The 21,196-nt window shown below is 25.9% G+C and overlaps 3 protein-coding genes across 3 annotated transcripts; 2 read left to right on the top strand and 1 right to left on the bottom strand.

The window, feature by feature from the left end:
* Positions 1-161: 161 nt before the first annotated feature.
* On the top strand, positions 162-3,800 carry LOC113549034 (DNA repair protein XRCC3). The gene is made up of 7 exons (XM_026950179.1): positions 162-233; positions 429-614; positions 2,548-2,677; positions 2,754-2,944; positions 3,016-3,179; positions 3,237-3,449; positions 3,510-3,800. Exons 2-7 carry the CDS (start codon positions 539-541, stop codon positions 3,705-3,707), a joined length of 972 nt encoding a protein of 323 aa, XP_026805980.1. The 5' UTR covers positions 162-233; positions 429-538; the 3' UTR covers positions 3,708-3,800.
* Positions 3,801-3,880: 80 nt separating this feature from the next.
* On the bottom strand, positions 3,881-5,737 carry LOC113549036 (protein MEMO1). Its single transcript, XM_026950180.1, has 8 exons — positions 5,470-5,737; positions 5,328-5,409; positions 5,160-5,228; positions 4,995-5,107; positions 4,827-4,938; positions 4,533-4,752; positions 4,275-4,379; positions 3,881-4,148 (listed from the first exon to the last, which is right to left on the bottom strand). Exons 1-8 carry the CDS (start codon positions 5,516-5,518, stop codon positions 4,023-4,025), a joined length of 876 nt encoding a protein of 291 aa, XP_026805981.1. The 5' UTR covers positions 5,519-5,737; the 3' UTR covers positions 3,881-4,022.
* A 282-nt stretch (positions 5,738-6,019) lies between these two features.
* LOC113561020 (AP-1 complex subunit mu-1) lies at positions 6,020-7,935 on the top strand. The gene is made up of 2 exons (XM_026967192.1): positions 6,020-7,102; positions 7,169-7,935. Exons 1-2 carry the CDS (start codon positions 6,303-6,305, stop codon positions 7,635-7,637), a joined length of 1,269 nt encoding a protein of 422 aa, XP_026822993.1. The 5' UTR covers positions 6,020-6,302; the 3' UTR covers positions 7,638-7,935.
* Positions 7,936-21,196: the final 13,261 nt, after the last annotated feature.

The following is a 21,196-nucleotide window of genomic DNA, read 5'->3' as shown; positions in this document are numbered from 1 at the left end:
ATTTATAGGTACCTATTATGGGGGTGTCATAGAATAGATCTATTTATAATGGATAGGACATTCTTAATTGAGGCCATTTAGAGATAACTTTAAATTTTAGTTCGCGTCATTGTCATAAAACTTGTAGTCATTTTCCGTTGCCTTATCACTCATCTGTGCACATTACACGTGCGTCCTTTATCAACGGTTGTGGACAGAGGACTTGTTGGCCCGCGGGTGCCGGGTAAGTAAAGGTAAAGCACCAAACTCAAAGTTTAAAACTACTTTTAAAATAGATGAATAAAATAGATTTCATTTATTTTGTGGTAAAGCTGTAAAAAAGTTCCTTGAAGTTTGAATTTCTTCTATTTTATGTACCAATATATAGTTATTGTAGTACTTATTTAAAATATATATTTCTCTTCAACTATGTATCTTCGTTTTCTTAGTACATGCACGGAATTTCTATAGTAAATCATAATTGTTTCAAAAGTATTTTCTATGAATGGATTATGATTTATGATATACATAAATCCACACTGTCACAACTGCTGATGAAATGAATTCATCGTTAGTCGACGATGATTTGGATCTGAACGTTTTTGACCCATATACACAAGCCGCGTTGATCAAAGGTAAAATTATTTTTGTGTAAACGATGAATGATTTTTGTCATACCTTATAAGCTTCCTAGAATATTAGGGGTTTATATCAAATATACCAAATTTAATTGTCTATACAATGCTTTGTTTAATTTATGCTTCTATATTTTTAAACCAATAGTATATTACTTTGCTTAGAATTCTTATTGTTTGTTGTTTGTGTTTGATGTTGGGTAATTTGTTTACATTATTCAGTAATCTTAATAGACTTCAGACTTTTCTTTTGTCTGGGAGGTTTATAAAAATCACATTGTTAATAACTTTAATCCCATAAACTTGTAACCGTCACTGGTGATAATTGATAATGAAGTGTTTGAATTGTTCACATACTTACCTACTTACAAATTTCAAATAACAAATAGGTTATATAACGTTTTCTAATAAACATTATAATAATATTAAATAGATCATAAAGACTACCCATGATTATAATCTAGATTATGTCAAATAAACATTTTATTGGTAATTAGTTTATTAATTATTACCTTGGATATCCAGATGTTCTGGTGTACCAGAAATCTTAATTGAGAATTAAATTAAAACAAAGTATTACATTAATTGCAAAAATAATAGATGAACCATGTAAGGATATAATATGTTTGCTATTCTAACTTATAATGTACAAATAGAAAAAGCTGAAGCAATTTTGTAAGTTCAAACAAATTGTAATATGTGTTGTTCTGTTTTATAATTTATTCTTGACCAAAATAAATTATTATAACTAGTAAAGTAAATTCAAAGTGCAATTAATAACTTATTTAAAAATTGTAATTTCTTAAATTAATAATATGATATAATATATTTATATTTTGTACATAAAATAAAAGAAGATTTTTTTTTATAAAATAATTTTTTTTTATTGATCTGGCCACCTTATTATTACCTAATCTTAAATTATATAATTGATTTTTGTTTTAGCTTTATTCAGAATAAGAGTATACCAGTTTGTTCATAGACTTAAGTTTTGTATTTAGCCAGATCCATGTACTACCAAATTATGAATGGTGGTATCGATTTTAACTAGGGAAATTAATATTGACTATACAAACTTGATCAGTTTTTAACCACTTCATGGTATACACTTATTTTAAATAAAGTATGGTAGTTATTTAATACAAAATAAATGCAATTTCATTTGACTCTATAATTTTCATTTAAATAGTAGATACCTAAATATTAGCAAAAAATTTTTTAATATAAAAAACATTTATAAACCTACGTAAAGGTGTTAAAATGTTTATAATAAATACAAACATTTTAGTATGTTCAGTATTCAAAGATTTTTATAGTATGTTTTACTAATGTAGGATAATAAGATTTAAAAATTAGTAAGTTTAGTGTTGGAATAATTTTTGTTTACTATGTTGGAGTAATGGGGTCAACAATTATTAACAATGACCGTGGATTATTATTATATTTACATTTTAAGAGATCACATGTTTTACCTTACTCTTGTCATAATAGGTATAATGTGACAAATAAAATGTATACAATTTTTTTTTACAGATTGATAACATTTCTAGTAAAAAACATTCTATAAATATATAATATTGTTATTGTATACAAAATCATGATGCCATAAGAATAATACTATTATACAAAAAATTCTTTTTTACTTATTATAATAATAAATAAAAATACATAATAGTTCAATGTAACAAGAGAAATATGTCCACCAAAACTGATATTATATTATAATTTATATTGTATTTTAACAATAGTATTAACAATACTTTCACATTACCATGTTATACATAATATAAATTATTGATATAAATGAATAATTAAATTGATTAGTTGTAAAAATATTGACATAGAAATAACATTATAATTACAAGGGTACATTTCAAAAATAATATATGTGGGTATGATTGTTTACAAACGATAACTGTGTTTCATTGTTTAGGAGGTTTTCTATTATCCACAAATATTTTAAAGTATACTGAGGCAGAATTTAGAAAAAAAGTTAATTTGACCGTAGAAGCCACTCGTCGTGTGTATATTGCAGCAGCTAACATATGTGCATCAAATGTCAAGTAAAATTAATTATAAAATAACTTTATAGCATGTGAGTAAATATAGATTTATTATTATTCATTAATAATGTTATAGATGTCATCAAGAGCTAAATAATCAAGTTCTTACTACAGGCTGTATACAGATTGATAAACTTTTAGGGGGAGGATTATTTAAATGTGGCATCACAGAGATATCTGGGGAAAGTGGTTGTGGAAAAACACAATTTTGTTTACAGATTGCACTTACTGTTCAATTACCATTACCACTCAAAGGAGCAAAGTCTGGTTGGTAATAACCATTAAAATAATTAATCATTTAAAAAAGGTTCTTTACTTAAATTTTTGTTTAAATTAAGGAGCTGCATACATTTGTACTGAAGACCGATTTCCTTCTAGTCGAATACAACAGATGATTTCTAATATTCGTTTTAAGTATAAATGTGATAGTAAAATTAATATGAATGAATTATGTCAAATAGATTATGGAGACAATATTCTAATTAGTCACGTAGCCACTGTGGTAAATAATTGTATTTTCATTAAAAGATTTTTTTCCAACTGTTCTTATGAATTTCAGGAAGATTTAAAAAAATGTATCCATGAAATGCTTCCAAAAGCATTGTTACATAGACCTATAAAACTCATTATTATTGATAGTATAACAGCTGTGTTTCGTGGAGAATATACATTAAGTGAGTTACCTCGTAGATCTAGAGATCTCAGAGATATAGCATTTTTTCTACATAAGCTATCTGTTGAACATGGGCTATGGATCATATGTGTTAATCAAGTAATAAAAATATGATTATTATATAATACAAATTAAACATACTTTTAATTTCATATACAGGTAACATCATCAATGTCAGATAACAGTGGAAAGAAATTAGTTCCATCTTTGGGACTTTCATGGGCAAATTTAGTGACTACTAGACTTATGATGTCTAGAACACAGTCTTCTAGATATATAGAAGTAATGTTCAGTCCACATACGGCTTCAACAAGTGTTCCTTTTAAAATTACTGAACAAGGAATTGAATCTAACTAAAATGCATTGTTTATTCAACAACAGTAATTATATTTTGAATTATTTTCTTATGATCAGTCATGAAGTATTTTTTTTTCATGATATATATATATATATATTGATTTTACAAAATATATTTATATAAAAATAATGATTTTTTTTTAAAAAAAAAACTTACATTTTAATATTTATTTAATAATATAAACAATATGAAAACTTGATTATCATTATGGTTTACAATATTATGTAATTAAGTATATAGTTTTTAAATTTAGTTTTAACTTATATTTAGAAAAATGTGAATTAAAAAAAAATTCACTATGAAGTACTGTATTGCTATTCAATTATAAGGGATGCGGATGCATAGCTAACTGATGAATCGCCCAGATTGTAACATTTGCTGGACTGAGCATATTTTAGAAATTTGAGTGACAATTTTTGAGTCCGTAAATGATTAGCCGCCTATTAAAAAAAAATAAAATAAAATAAAATTGTAATATAGGCACTAATTTTGTAAATAAACAAAAAATATTTCAATATTTTACTGGAAATTAAATTAATAAATGTTTTTGGTTATTCTAACTTTACCTGCAATAGAACACTGATTGGATGTCTGCCACATATAGTGTTGGAGAAAGTTTTCAAATATTCAACAAAAGCAGCTGGTTTTAAAGTTTCTATAGTATCCATGCCCTTGAAAAAAATAACGATTTACATAATTATTAAATAGTCATAATACTATAATTGTAATTATGATTGTGAATTTTAATTTGACTTAATTTCTATTGTAAAAAACAATTTAAGCTAATTAAATTATAATCTATTAATAACTTAGCTTAAACTAACCTTATGATCCAAAGTTGTAATTGATTGATGAATTTCACCCCAAGATTTTTCATAAAATGTATAACGAAATCTTTGTCCCCAATGACAAAAGTCTGAAGATATGATAAAAAGATTTTTTGGATCCGCTAAATATTGAGAAAATATATGTCCATAGAGAGATTCTTTTTCAGTACTCAACGAACCAACCATTACTGGCACAATAGTGAATTTATCTTTGTAGCTAAAGTTTAATAACAAATGTTCATAGATTAGGTACAGTTACTAAGCATGTAAACTTTTTTTTATGGTTATTACTCTTGCATCACTTTGGCAATGTATGGCAATTGCATTTCAATACTGTGTTCGTCTTCATCTACTTTCATACTCATTCGTTCAAAATGCCCAGTAGACTCAAGCTCTTCATACACTAAATATAAATTTAAAACAATTAACTAATTTTATTTCAGCATTATGAATTCTTACCTTCATTATCTATTTGTAAATCATAAAACGGTGTTCTATACTTAACAGCGCTTGACAAAGCGCAACCGGATAGACGGACATTATGTGAGGGCCCAAGTATAAAAATACGTTGCCTAAAAATAACTAGAGTTACTTATCAAAAGTTTTGTAATGATTGTAACTTACACAACGAATGGACTTATCTGGCGATAAGCAAATGCTGCACAAGCACCACAATATTGATATCCGGCATGTCTATAAAATACAAATTGATCAGAATTATTGAGGGTATTCAATATTGATAAATATAATGCATTTATTCATTGTTGAATGTACTATTAGGAAAATACATACGGGGCTATTATGGCTCTGGCAGGCCCATGAGTGAGTTCAGCTGCACCTAACCAGTTTTCTAATTGATTGCTGAGCTCTTTTGCTGAAAAATGAATCGTAACATTTTATTACGATAACAAACGTTGACAAAAAAATCACGTACCAGATTCGTTGTACCATGTCCCAGAGTGACTAGCTCTACGTACAGCCATTTTAGTAGGATTAGCGTAAGGATTTATTCCAGAGTAAGAAAAATGAAATGTTTAAAAACCGTCAAATAGAAATTTAGACGATTCGTTGATGGACACAGTAAAAAATGACTGATTACTGAAGATTAGTGAAGACAATGGCGATTTATAATAGGCTATTACTAATTAGTAATTATAGTATCACACTATAGACTGTTTTTTTTTCATAGTAATATTTTATCATTATTGTATTATACTACATCATAGAGTAAGAATATACATAATGAAATTGTAATAATCGCCCTGTAAATCGATGATAACAGTTTGATATCGAGTGCGGATCCGGTGTGGCCATATAGAAAAATATTATGGCCACGCGTTTAACTCGTTGGTCGTCTGATCGTACTGACATTTCGTTTGGCTTAGTTCCACGCTTATCACATAGTTATCACGTCAACGTTGGTAAAGTGGTGATTGGTTTGAGTGGCTCGATGAAATAATACAGTCCAAGATAATATAATAATAATTATTATTATTATTATTATTATACTTTCAAAAATAAATTATAATTATTATTAATTAAAATTATATAATAATTCATTAATATTCTATACCGGTGCGTGAGTTGTGGCTGGTAAAAAGTGTCCATCGGGATCGGAAAATTCTAAAGTTCACGACAGAAACGGCAAACAGGTCTTGTACATTGAGGGGCGTTGTAGTGTGTGGTGGAAACTGCGCTCGATACGGGGACCGTAGATCTAATGAAGTGATTGACCGTGAGCTCTAAGTAAGTATCAGGTACTAGACAATGTCTGCGTCGGCTATTTACATACTGGACGTGAAGGGTAAGGTGTTGATATCCCGCAATTATCGGGGTGATATCGCACCCAATGTCATTGAGAAGTTCATGCCGTTGTTGATGGAAAAAGAAGAGGAGGGATCGTTGACTCCTCTGTTGCAGACTGAAGAGTGTACATTCACATATATAAAATGCAACAATCTGTATGTCGTGTCCACGACCAAGAAAAATGCCAACATCATGCTGGTTTTTGTGTTCCTACACAAGATTGTTCGAGTCATGAATGAATATTTCAAGGAAATTGAAGAGGAGAGTATACGTGACAACTTTGTAGTTATATATGAACTTTTGGATGAACTGCTTGACTTTGGGTATCCGCAGACTACTGACAGCAAAATCCTACAAGAGTACATCACACAAGATGGCCACAAATTAGAAATACAACCTAGGATCCCTATGGCGGTGACTAATGCTGTGTCTTGGCGCTCAGAAGGGCTCAAGTATAGAAAAAATGAAGTATTCTTAGATGTTATCGAATCAGTAAATCTGTTAGCTAGTGCCAATGGAAATGTACTTAGGAGTGAAATAGTGGGTTCAATCAAAATGAGAGTTTACTTGTCTGGAATGCCAGAATTACGTTTAGGGCTTAATGACAAGGTATTATTTGAGAGCACTGGACGTGGGAAATCAAAATCTGTAGAACTTGAAGATGTTAAATTCCATCAATGTGTTCGTCTATCACGATTTGAAAACGATAGAACTATATCGTTTATTCCTCCAGATGGAGAATTCGATTTGATGACTTACAGGTAATATTTTTATAGTTTAATTTATTAATGAAACCATTAGTTAATAATAATTTCATCTTCTTACAGGTTAAGTACACATATCAAGCCTTTGATTTGGATTGAAAGTGTCATTGAAAGACATGCTCATAGTCGTGTTGAGTACATAGTTAAGGCAAAATCACAGTTCAAGCGTCGATCTACTGCCAATAATGTAGAAGTAGTTATCCAAGTCCCCATGGATGCTGATTCTCCTAAATTCAAAACTACTGTCGGTTCAGTCAAGTATATGCCAGAGCAAAATTCATTAGTCTGGTCAATTAAGTCTTTTCCAGGTGGCAAAGAATATTTGATGAGAGCTCATTTTGGTCTACCCAGTGTTGAAAATGAAGAAACTGAAGGCCGGCCTCCTATACAGGTGAGGTTTGAAATACCATATTTCACAACATCAGGTATTCAAGTCAGGTACTTGAAAATTATTGAGAAGAGTGGTTATCAAGCATTACCTTGGGTACGATACATCACCCAAAATGGAGACTACCAGTTAAGAACCAACTAAACCACTAAGTTTGTATTACTATCATAGTTGAGTATATGATATTTATTGCATTATTATCTATTACTTCAAAAACGAAGTAGCAAATAACATAACTTTTTATTACAAAAACTTTCCTTTTTTTTAATTTGTTGATCCGTCCTGTGCATTGTATTTTTAATTTAACCTGTCATTACAATAATATTGCTAAACAAAAAATGACTGGTATAGGTGTTAATTGTTTGTTGATTTTATTGTAAAAACAATATCCTATATTTTAATAAATTGTAAATATTTCTTAAAACAAATCATAAACATGTTTAGTTATTATTGGTTTCGTATAAGTCATTATATTATGTACCTATGTACCAATATTTTATTCAATTTTCATTATTATTAATTATTATTATGAATATTACTAGTTATTGTTAATAACATTAATTATACATCTGAATAAAATATTAAATGAGTATAATCTACCTTATTGGATTTTTCTTTCTAAAAATAAGTTTAATTACCTTTTTAAATTGTTTTACTAGTGGTTAAAATTAAGACTTCTGTTAGAAGTCTTATGATTTTTTATAATTTTATAATATAAGCACTAAGTAGTGCTATCACTGCATTATTATACAAATGGCTTTATGTTAAGTATGTATATCTACAAAGATTCCTATATAATATTATGTAACATATTGTCATATTTATTTTAGTTTTTAGATTCTGTATAAATACTTTACAATAAACACAATAAATAAAGAAAAACATAAGAGAACTTGGTTGGCTTAATTGAAAAAACTATTCAACAATAGTATTTCATGGCATGGGTAGTAGTGGTTAGCCGACTTGTAAGTCACGGTATCAGCTAAGGTTTAAACAACGTCGACCTGGGTCACCTGGGATTGTTTGGGAAGAGAGGTTTTGGATGAAGGGTTTCGATAATTTGCTAGTTTAAGGTGTAAGCGTTTGTATAGAATGTTAGCAAATTTTATTGATTGTCAGAATGAGGAGGTTCTTGTGGAGAGTATCATTCGAAATTTAAAAAAGAGCCTTAGTTATCTACCGGAGGCATTTGGATTGAAATATTTGGATTCTGTTTATACTTGAGTCTTTGGCTGGACTCCAGAGTTGAATTCCACAGGACTAGATCGGTTTTTAGGAGTAACTTGTAGATAAGAATTGTATTATGTAGAGTGGCATGTTTGGACGAAAGAAGAAGGCGAAGCTGTCTGATGTTTGTTGATCTAGGTAACGAATATTTTGGGTAGTTGGGAGAGGTTGGTTGTTGAATGTGATTGGGGTGCAGTTCATAAATGTGAATGTGCAATAGATGGATTTAGATTCGTTGAGTTTGAATCCCAGAGAGAGCATATCAAGATGGGTTTGGATTTTATTGGATGCCTCGAGAGAGCCATAGCGGAGTATCTAAAAATTATTAATAAATATAAATATAAATTACAACTGATCATAGAACACCAATGTAAAATCACCCTTTTGTAAAAAATGTCGCTGACTAATACTATATAATATACATTTCATCTATTCTATAATATCATTGATTATTCTTGAATATGAATCTTGGTAATACTTAAATATAATAAAAATATACAAGTACATTTTGCGTAAGAGTTCATTTTTATATACTTCAGATAAGATTCATCATTTTTTTGGTAAATCAACTTACAAGGTAGAATGCTATGTTAAAGTCATATTTATGACTCGTACCTATCTATGTTACGTCATGTATATAAACAAAACATATATTATTTCATACCTATTTCACAATCCCACAAAATAAATTATTCTTAGAACTTGATCAATATATTAGCAATTCGAAATTAATAAATGTAAAATCAGGAAGCTCGGTATCAACAACTCTTACAACTCTGCAGTGTATTAGATTCGAGTGTACCTCATTATTGAGTAGGTAAGTCACTGTAATTAATGTGATGACTAATGGATACATTCAATTTTAATTCAAAGATTAATCAAAAAACGATTCTGAATAGAAACTAAGCCTCTAAAAGGCTAAGAAATAGATATAGAAACTATAGAAATTTATTTGTATTACTAATGGTATATTAATATATTATGGTGTACTATACTAAGTAGGGCTTAAAATGGCAAAGGGTACTATTTTATTTTGAGCGTTCTATGCAGTGTTATCTCGTACAAGGTACAACACATAATTAATAAAAAATAAGTAGGTTAATTTAGTAAATATTTACATTAATTCAAATTTTTTTTCTGGATTTAGTTTAAATAAATTTGTTTTCTTTAATATTGATAATATATCAATACATAAACATCAATTAGATTTTTTTTACATCATTGTATACATTTGTTTTCTTAACATCTTAATATAAAATATTATTTTATGGAGAGTTGCAAAAAGATAAAGTACACTGGCTTAAAATTTTTATCATATTAAAAAAAAAACTTAATAAACTTACCTATTGATAAATTAAATATAAAATCATAAAATTTCGAAAATAAATAATAACTGATTTTAAAGTTTATACCTCAGCGTGCCGTAAAAGTGATATAATTAGAGCAGAATTTACTTTTTTTAGAATATTAGTGTTACTGCCAGCCACGGATATGTACATATTTATATACCCGATATATATATATAAATATAACTGTATTATTTAAACGTTCTACACAAATTTGGAATAAAATCGTGTTTAGTTTTTAATTAATGTTACGATTAGTATTTATGAAGAGCTAACAGTTTATGAACTTAGAAGATCATTGATTAAAGGAATTGCATTGAATTGGTTGTTTTATAGAAAATAATTTATTTTAGGTATTATTTTAAAATAAAAAAAAAAACAATCAAAGAAAAATCCATAGTTTTAGTAATTTGATATAAATTTATAATATATACCTATAGACTAGGTATATTCATGTTGACAATATTTGGAAATATATGTTGAAATATTTAATTATGTGATCATGCGATCACAACTCTATATTAAAAAGTCCGTATTACCGCTATACTTACTTGAGAGTTATGTCATTATATTTCGTGAAAAATTTACATTTGTTTTAAGTCTGTGCGAATGACTGGTGTAGTAACGTAAATAGTAATAGTAGATATATAGGTAGGTGGAGGTTCCTTAATATTCTCTTACAATACATATTATATTGTACAATAATGAAATACATAAATTACGATTAGATCTTTAACTATTTTACGTTAATTTGTGACTTAAAAATTATATTAAATAAAATATATTTTTTAAATTATTACATTAGTTAGAAGCATGTTTATAAACGATAAACCTGTAGACTGTAGTTCTTGAAAATAACGAGATACAGCAAACATAATAGGTATTAATAAAATGGCCAATGAGTAATAGATTAGTCAAGCAATAAGAAATTAAAATTTCACTGAAATAATTTTGAATACTTAACAGATTATTCATGAATTAAGAAAACTCGAAATTATTCTTTCTATGATCGTAATATATTTTAATACACATTTTCTAAAGATAAATAAGTAGCTAAACTGAGATGATGAATGTATTAAAAGATTATATACCAGTATATAGTTCAATATTAAATAATAAATATTATTAGATGTCTAGGTATGTGAAATAATTGTGAAAACGAACTGTTAAAAAATTAATAAATTCATCGCACTATAGTATCATAGATTTTTTTTTTAAATTTAAATTATTTAATATTTTAAATAAAGCCTTGGTAATGAGTTAGTTAATATGTTGAAAATAAATTATTAATATCGATTAAATCAAGAATGTTTTAATATTATAAGTCTCGACGAAGAACCTAATTTGGTGAAGCATAATAATATAATATTATTATAGTTATCCGTTAGCTATACGTGATAAAGTATACAATAGATATAAAAAATAATAATTTATATTAAAAAAAAAACAATAAACTCATGATAAAAGCTATTATATTTACCAAGCATCCTCATCCCCTTTTTATCCTTTAATTATACTTATATTATATTATTTATTGAAATTGTAACTTATTTAGTATTTTTACTTTAAGGACCACATTTTTGGTTGTCTTAAGTATACATAATGTTTAATAATTCAAAAATTACTCATTTGAATTAAATTTTTTTTTACTATTTTATTTAATTATATTTATATAAATTCTCAAAAATATTATGTTCTTAAATTTTTATGATAAAAATTTATATTTATGGACTCCTATGGAAAAAATTAAATAGTATGTATTTAAAAAAATCTATAAGTTAGAATTTGAATAAATATATTATTAAAGAAAAAAGATGGGCAAGAGGGTCCGCTCTGACGTGGGGATCTATTGATTCTATCAATATATCATCGATTCCGCCAGTATCGACTCCGATAGTACAGGTAGGTAGTCTAAAATCAACCTATAAATTCTGCCACCTTCCAATTTTTATCTCAACCTAGCATCTGCTGCTGTCAGCAGTTACTCATCATTTAAATATTAAAACAAATTAATAATCCATATAATAAATACAATAAATATATTTATAAAATAATTCAACAGTTAATGATCATTTAAAATTAAATTAAAAACCAATATATAATAAATACAATTATTATAATTTATCTTCAAAATAATACAAATTAAATTTGATAAAGTTTTTTATCACGTTTACATTAGGTATATACATTTACGATAATTATCATTTTTTCAAATTTCAAATGCCAATGTGGTACAATATTATTATTTATTTGTTTATATATTGTATGCAATACACATTAAGGAGTGATACAACTTAATAATGTGGTGATGCCACATCTTTTTTTTGTAATCATAATTTTTGTTTTTACTAATTTTTTTTTTTTAGTGAGTAGATTTTATATAATATTATTTATATTATAGCTACGTAAACCAAATCAACTATACTTTTTGAAAATTATTTTTTCTTCAGTGGAATCAATAGATTGTTTTTAGATTTAGATTACCTGTATATTGGTGGTATTAGTGCCGGTGGAATCTATAAACACTATCCTCTACTAGTCCCCTAGGCCCTAGCATATAAAGTTCCGGCGGAATCGATGAAACTTCCTCTGATATACGTCATTAAGTGTTAAGCGGGTCACTATTATGGGTGCGTTAAATTTGAATTCAATGATATATGTATAATTGTATACAAAATATGAATCTTAGCGGAGATAGTCTGTTAGGGTATATCACTAAGTTTATTTCGTGATGTCTTTTTTTAAATTTTAAAATCAATAAATTTATTTTTGGTATGATGGTAAGTTGATACATTTTTTTCTAAAAATATTGTATTTATTGATTATTAGTATTCAAGTTCGTAGCTAGCAAAATATTTTTTTTTTTGGTGTGGGGGGAGGGTAGAGTATAAATATGTTATATTATGTAATAAAATATGAAATTATTATAAAATCTTATTTCAAGAAAAAATTTCGGGGGTGGGTGGTCTGTGTTAGTATTAAATTATTATAATAATATATATTTACACGATCTTAACTTATAGTACTCAGAATACATTAATATATTTCTATAAATACCATTAAACGGTAAAAATTAATTCATAGTATAAATCGATAATATTTTAAAAGAAATAAAAAATATCATTACATATAGTAAAATTCATAATAATATTATTTATGTACAAGTTACAAGTTATTTTTTATGTTTAAGTTCCAATAATGTTTTTAAATTGCAACAAGACTAGCTGACTGGCAAACGTTATTTTGAGAGTGATTCAGATAAATTGGGCTCACTCGTAATGCTCTACACTCAGCGTCTTAGCATATTAGGTGTGCTCTATCTATGGAACAATGTAGGTTGTCAATAAACGGAAATCGTTACAAGCAGTGCCGTGCTAACTATCAGTGGTGCATTAGGGAAATTTTATTTGGCGCCCTTAATAATAGGCGGATATCGGGGGGGGGGAAGCTATAGAGTTTTTTTGGCGTTCTTTAAAATATTCTTACTTTTGCCACCCTAGGGCACTTGCCCTAATTGCCCTTCCCATTTGCACGGTTCTAGTTACAAAAGTAATATAAGAGAATTCTGAACACGACTTTTTTTTAAATATTTAGATTTAGAGCAATGTTTTGAGCAAAGCGGGCGATATTGTTCCTTTGGGGTCAATAGAACTATCCAGGACAATTGAAGTTACAATCCCGATTGCAAAGAAATTGTATTATAAAAGTGGGCGGTGGCTGTTTCAATGTGAATTTTCTATCAGCAATCGCATTATCCTAACATTGTACATATGTATAGTTATATTATATTTTTAGAATAATGCAGATTACATTCAACGCACATCAGGTGCATTAATCTTATTAAGATAATATAGGATATCATTTTTATTTATTATTTATATACTAATTTATTAATAATATTACACATACCTCTATACAATAAATTAATTTGTAATTGTATACATAAAATCTGTTTTTTTTTTTTTTTTTTTTTGACAAACGTTTAGAAACCAAGTAAGTATAGTAATAAGCGATAATTTTCACTTATATATACGGTAATAATTTCTCTTAAAAACGTCTTCCATTCCAACGCATGAATCAAAATATACAAAAAATCTTACATTTTATGGAGTTGTGTTTTTATTTAGAAAATTAATATCTGTTATTAAAAGTTATGGAAAGTATGGAAAGTCTTAAGACTTAAATAAATTAAAATCAAATGTGATTTTCAGAAAAAGGGAAACATTAGTACTTATATAGGTACATACCTACCTATCTACTATATTATTTATTAATATGAAAAACTATATGCTACATCAACTTTCATGTTATTATTCACAATAATATGTTATGGAATGTACATATGCTTACTTTGAACATAATACGATCAGCCAGAAAAATATACTTGAAGTCTAGTCTTAATTATTATATGTTATTATTATTACAGGTAAGTAACCACTTTTATGTAATATTTATTATGTTTATTAATGGTTATATGTCATTATACTTACATAATAAATGTCTAATATGTTATAGTAGGTATACAAATTATATACGCAGCACAATGGCGAATATAATAAAGAGGTTCTATACTGTTCCAGATGTTGGTGAATCACTTTATATATACAGTGTGTCAGTATACAATGTACATACCACCGGTATCTACATTTTACAGCATACTTGTATTTTGTATACACACTAGGTTCATGCACAGTATATACAAATATAATATAATAATATTTTATAAAACCGTCTTTGTGCCATGGATTATTTCTGCTAAAATCTCACGTGCTCGAGTATATAAATATATATTATAATATATATATTATTACACGCACATGCATATAAATATAGAAAAACGCGTCGGCAGTTTCGTCATTAAGAAAAGCCGATGAAGGTAGGTATATATATATGGTTTATGCAGGTATTTTACCGCACCGCAGTCTGAAAAGAAATGCGCAGTGGTATGTACATACGTATTATAATAATAACCATATATATGTATCATTTATGTTCGGATTCGTTCTCTGCAAACGAGACCCCATTATATTCGGTTATGCTAAAAGTAAGTATGTAAGTCGTATACATACATTCACGCACGGGCGCGTTCTATATACACATATGGTATTATTATATTATATATAAAAATAACTAAAGAAAACAATTTCTCTCTTATTTCAAGAGAAACAACACAGAAATAATACCCGAAAGATTGGCATGAACTTTGCGACAAATTGGAAAATACGCACCCGGAACTGTATACGCTGTATACATACATATACATACGTTATTTATACATACCAACTTACTGACTTGCGAGTATAAATGTAGGTATATATGTATAAAAGTATTCGATATTTTGGATGATGAAGAAAAAGAGGGGTGTCGAGAGGACGTATAAAAATCTAGCTGATAATAACAATTCGTGTATGAAAATAATATATTATTTAGAAAACTGCAAAAATTCATTCTGATTTTAATATTATTGTAATATTTTTATAGAGTATAAACTATTAAGATTTTTATAGTACTTGGTAAACCTTTGGAGTTTTATGTTTAATATGTAGGTGTTTAATAAATTATTAATACGTAACGTATTAATGGTAAAGTTATAGGCGTATATATACTCTTTTGGATTGCGTTTGAAATGCATTTTGAATGTTTGCGCTGAAATATTTTTAAATTCAGATCACAAACAATTATGGATTTTTGAAGGCAGTTTGAAGATTTATATTGTATATAAATTATACACAATACCTATGTATATATTCATAGTAAATATAACATATTCAACAAAGTCGTAAAATAAACTTAATGTTGTAAAAATAAATATTCTGTAGTCATATAAAAGTTTTGTATAATATGTGTATCTATATACTTACTCGTATATAAACATGTATAAAATATGTAATAAAACGCATAATATTGTGATATCGACCGATACGTTTATATAATGAAGATGAATACGAATGTCATCTGTTTTAATAAAAGAAATATCTTTAAGAAATATATTATATAATAATATCCTGTGAAAATAGCTTACTCAGAATTATTACGTAAGTCATCAGTCATCAGAAATATAATGTATAGGCATATTATACAAACCATATATATTTTGTTACATAATACATAATATGTCACAGGGTTTTGTTATTTATGATTGTTATAAGTAAAATTACGATTTTAAAATGAATGATTAGGTGAATAGTACTATAAAATCTTAAAAAAAGTTTCTCCTATCTGTATACCTTTACATATTATTTAACTTGTTAAGATTAAGCTGGGTGATTTACCAGGCATGCTCACCCTATTTTTCATTTAATTATGATTTTATTTAAATTCAAATATGTAAATCCTCAGAATTATAATACTGTTCATCAGTGTTCTGCTTTCTGCTGAAAATAATTTCAACATCGTAGTAGTAAAATAATAAAATTAAACATTTTATTAGTATTACACTGTTTGAGATTCGTAAGTTTTAAAATAATTTTTAATATAAAATATAAATTATACACAGAGAGGGGACAGAGAGATTTTCTAGAATAATTAAAAAACAATTAAATGTTGATCTCTTGTACAGTAATAACATAAAAAAAAATGTATAAAATAAATTTATTCATATTTCTCTCATTGTAACAGCATGGAACCTTAAATAACGATGCATAGTAAGTATATTCGTCTCGATATCAAAAGAGTATTTAGAAAAACTTTCAAAAAGGGAGGAGGGTAATTTTTCTTTTGCAGGGCCGTTAAAACAACCTTCTATAGTATTCCATTCTATTATAATATTATAAATATGAAGGCTAATGAGTATGATCCTGAGATGTCTTTACAATTAGAGCATTACAGAATATATTCAATAAACTCATTTTTTATATCCATAGCAAATTTTTTTTTACAGAATTCCTCTTTCCCAAAAACGTATTTAGAGTAGGTAATATACAAAAAAATAGACGTTTCTAGATCAATATAATCTTAGCTGTGCTCAGAATTAAAAATAAGGATATATGGGTTGATTAAAGAAAAAACTATGAGTTAATCGAGACGTGTCTACACACTGTATTTGTATCCCGTAATTGTAATAATTAAATTTGAGTTTTAAATTTAATTAACTTATCTTTATAAAAAACTTATATCTTGCAATATATTAACTGATTTGTATTAGTTTTATTTCCTTTATTTTACTTTGAAATACCTCCACTAGGAGGCCTTTCGACTTTTTTCTTCTTGTAATTTTTATTAGCATCTAATATTATTTATCAATTAAGATTTAAGATTATTGTTTTAACTCACGTAACACATAGATTAAATAGTAAATTTAATTCAAATTAGGTACAAATTGAATTTAAAAACAAATTTTAATTCCTTAGTTTTATTTAATTAACACCTATTGCTTCTTTCTGATTTGATTTAATTTTATTATTTATTATTTTAATACTATTATTAATTATTGCTTTTATTACTAAATAAAGCCGAATAGTAATTTGGGATTAAATGAAAAAAATAAAGATGTACTTTATAAATGCAAACAATTAATAAAGTGGGTTTAACATATTACATTTCATTCTGATTTTTATTACTTGTCGAGTTTTTGAAATTTCGCAACCTACTCTGGAGTTAAATAATGTCATGTATACATAAAGGAATACATTCAACTATAGATAATATTATGACATATGACAATAGAGAGTAATGTAATTATATAATTTATGTTTTATATAATAGGTAGTTACCCATTAAACCGAGCTAACATATAACTATTTACAATTTAAATTTATCGTAAAGGTTTGTAAGTTAAATTGGTTTGTAGTTGCCAGTTACCACCAATCAGTACTTATAAGTTGTACCAAGGAATTAATTTATTGTAGATAAAACATAAGTAAAAATATATGTGTTTTTGAAATAAAAAACAAATCAAGGATGTATAGGTACGAATAATAAACGTTAATCTTAGCTCAGACGAATATTTACAATTATTGCAACATTATAAATGGAAACATTTTTTAAACAAATTTACATTAATACATATAATATATAATGAATATGTTAACAAAGAAATTATTAATAATTCTATGAAAAATAATTTATTACACATTATAAATTACAGTGATGTAATATTTAGTGAATACAAATTAGTTAGATAATCAATAGAATATACCTACTGTTAATTAATTATTTAGGGATGATTCACTAGTGCTTGTTGCCTGACTATAATACAATTAGTCAATTATCAACAGTAATTTTCAACACAATAACCGTTTTAAACATATTGTAGGTGTCTTAAATTTATTAAAACATTTACTAAATATCATATCATATATATTAAGCATAATATAAGATATATTACATATATCTACTTATATATTAAACCTTTTAGTATTTGGTATGTTTTTAACCATCGCCGTCCATCGGTATTTAGAAATATGAAATATGTATAAGATAGAATTGAAAAACCAACTTTTATTATATAGGAATGTAATGATCATTTATTATAATATACAAATTGTAATATCTAAGAATATATGATTTTAAAATTAAAATCGAAGAAGTTGCTTTGCTGTAAGATTGTAATATCTATAAATAGTATAAACATTTGTGAAACTATTTAAAAAAAAAAGGAAAGTAGATGATAATCGTTCTGCTGTATATTAAGATGAGGAATCTTATATTGTTGTTTACGTACATTTGAAAAATCGAAAGATCTCAAATTTAATTTTAATAATAAATCAATTACTTATTGTATATGAAGAAAAACGATTCTGAAGGTCTAATTTTTTAGTAAACAGGGTTATCCAATTATTATTTTAATAATAATGTTAATTTATTAATAAATAAAATGTTAACAAAATTTTAAAATAATTTTTCGTTTTTCACATGTCAAAATAAGTACTGAGAATTTTCAATTTTTACTTTGCATTAGCATCAATTAGATTAAAGTTACTATAACAGAAACCTTCATCAAAATTGATAGAATAGACTGCATTTTAATATTTTATAACTAGAAAAATTGTGTTCAGACACTAAAATAAAAAATTTTAAAAATCTACTATGTCATTGACCATTATTGCGTATAAATAATGGTATAATGTAATGGCGAATTGTTTCTCGATTGATTCATATTTTACTAAAAAAATTATAAATATGACGCTTGAAATGACAAAAATGATCGATTGTTAAATATCTAATAAAAAAGTTCCCATGAATAATGTTTTTAAATTATAACAAAATAGGTAATTAACATTTCGTTATTTATTGTTTAAATAATTAATTTGGTCTGAATTGAAACTTAAAATGACTATATAAAAAATAATCATCTTTTTAGATTTTATAATCTTACTATGAATTATATCTTAAAAATTTTGAATACAATTTTATAAACTTAGATACAAAAAGAAAAGTGTTTATAAATTTTTAACAAAAAAATAATTTGAAATTTTGACGAAATTTTTTAAAATTCTAACTAAAATGCATATAAAAAAGGTAGGTTTATATTTTTTTTTCGAAAATGTTGCATTTATTATTTAATTAGTATTTAATTATGATAATAATATATATTTGTATCATATTATATATTAACCTAAATAACTTAAACTTAAGTAACATATTTATGTAAATACCATAAAACAGTCAGTAAAAATAGATTCACATTATCTATAAATAGATAATGTTTTAAAATAAATTAAAAAAATTATTGCGTATAGAAAAATGTAATTATTTTTATGAATTTCTATCTAAAAAATAACTTACTAATTTTTGCGAATTATTTGAATTTTGTCTAAATTCAAATTTATATAAATAATAAAAAATATTGTGGCTATATATTTTTGGTATTTTTTAATTGAGAAATTAACAAGTTATGAGCAGTTTTAAATATATTTAAAAAAAGTTTTAATTTACTTTTTTCTATAAATAACTCAAAAATGAATAAATTATTTTTTAAATTTGATTTAAATATAAAACATAATATTTTAAACATTTGGTCCAAATGTCAAGTATCTATGGTTATTTGTTTTTTAGTAACATAAAAATAAAATCTAAAATTGGAGTTTTGTAAAAATTTTCTTAATTTTTATTTGTTTTTTCGACTATAAAAACAAGTACTAGGATTGTTTAAATTTTACCTGTTTAAAGTAAAAACTAGATTAAATTAATCCAAGACCACCCCCATTTTTAAAATCGAAGTATCTTGTTCACAATTCATTATGTACTCATCCACAAAAACACACATCATGATAAAATCAATAAATTTCAGGAGAGAATCTAACATAAATGTTATACGGTAACTGACTCCATATTTAAATTATATTTCTATGTATAATAAATTCAAATATATATATATATATATATATATATATAAAACAGATAAAAAGATGGAAAAATCAAAAACATGATGAATATGAATTACGAAGGAATAAAAAAAATACATTAATAATTCGAAGAGTGATAAACGATAAAGATAAAAACCAATTCTTTCTATGTAACCATTTTATATAGAATAAAAAAAATGAAAATTTTAGTCATTAAGTATGACTATAATTTAAAAATAATAAATGTAATTTAATTAAATGGTACGTCAAAAAAATAATATTTGAAAAAAGAAACTAAAATGTTAATAATTTCAAAACAAATTTTTATATTAATCTATTATATTTCTTGGTACTCGTATTTTATTAAATATACAAATGCTAGTTTTCTATTTGTAGATACTACTATACTGTTTATCTGCTATGCAATTCAAATATATAATTGCCAATGTTTATTACCCACTTCCATTTTGAAAATGTTTATACTTTTACGTGAAGCGGTACACCTGCAAATTATATACATGAATATAGAACAAAAAATATAATATGTATATATTAAAATCACCACTTGTTATTTCAGTATAAATATTTATCCTATATCAATATTATGATATAAAAAGAATATATTACATGATAAATATTATTTAATTGATTAAATAATGTATATTGAAAACCCATTTAAAATAATTACTCTGAATATTATTACATATTATATAATCGTTTGTTGGATTCTTCGATTATAAAGTTTTAAACTATAGTATCTCTACGCAAAACATTGCGTGTTGCGCGAGGATACACATAAGAATAGATTTTTTCGCAGCGTTTTATTCGATGGACAGAATATGTT

This window comes from Rhopalosiphum maidis, chromosome 1 (genome assembly GCF_003676215.2).
Source record: "Rhopalosiphum maidis isolate BTI-1 chromosome 1, ASM367621v3, whole genome shotgun sequence".
Classification (NCBI taxonomy): domain Eukaryota; kingdom Metazoa; phylum Arthropoda; class Insecta; order Hemiptera; family Aphididae; genus Rhopalosiphum; species Rhopalosiphum maidis.
This window is presented reverse-complemented; position numbering and strand designations above follow the sequence as displayed.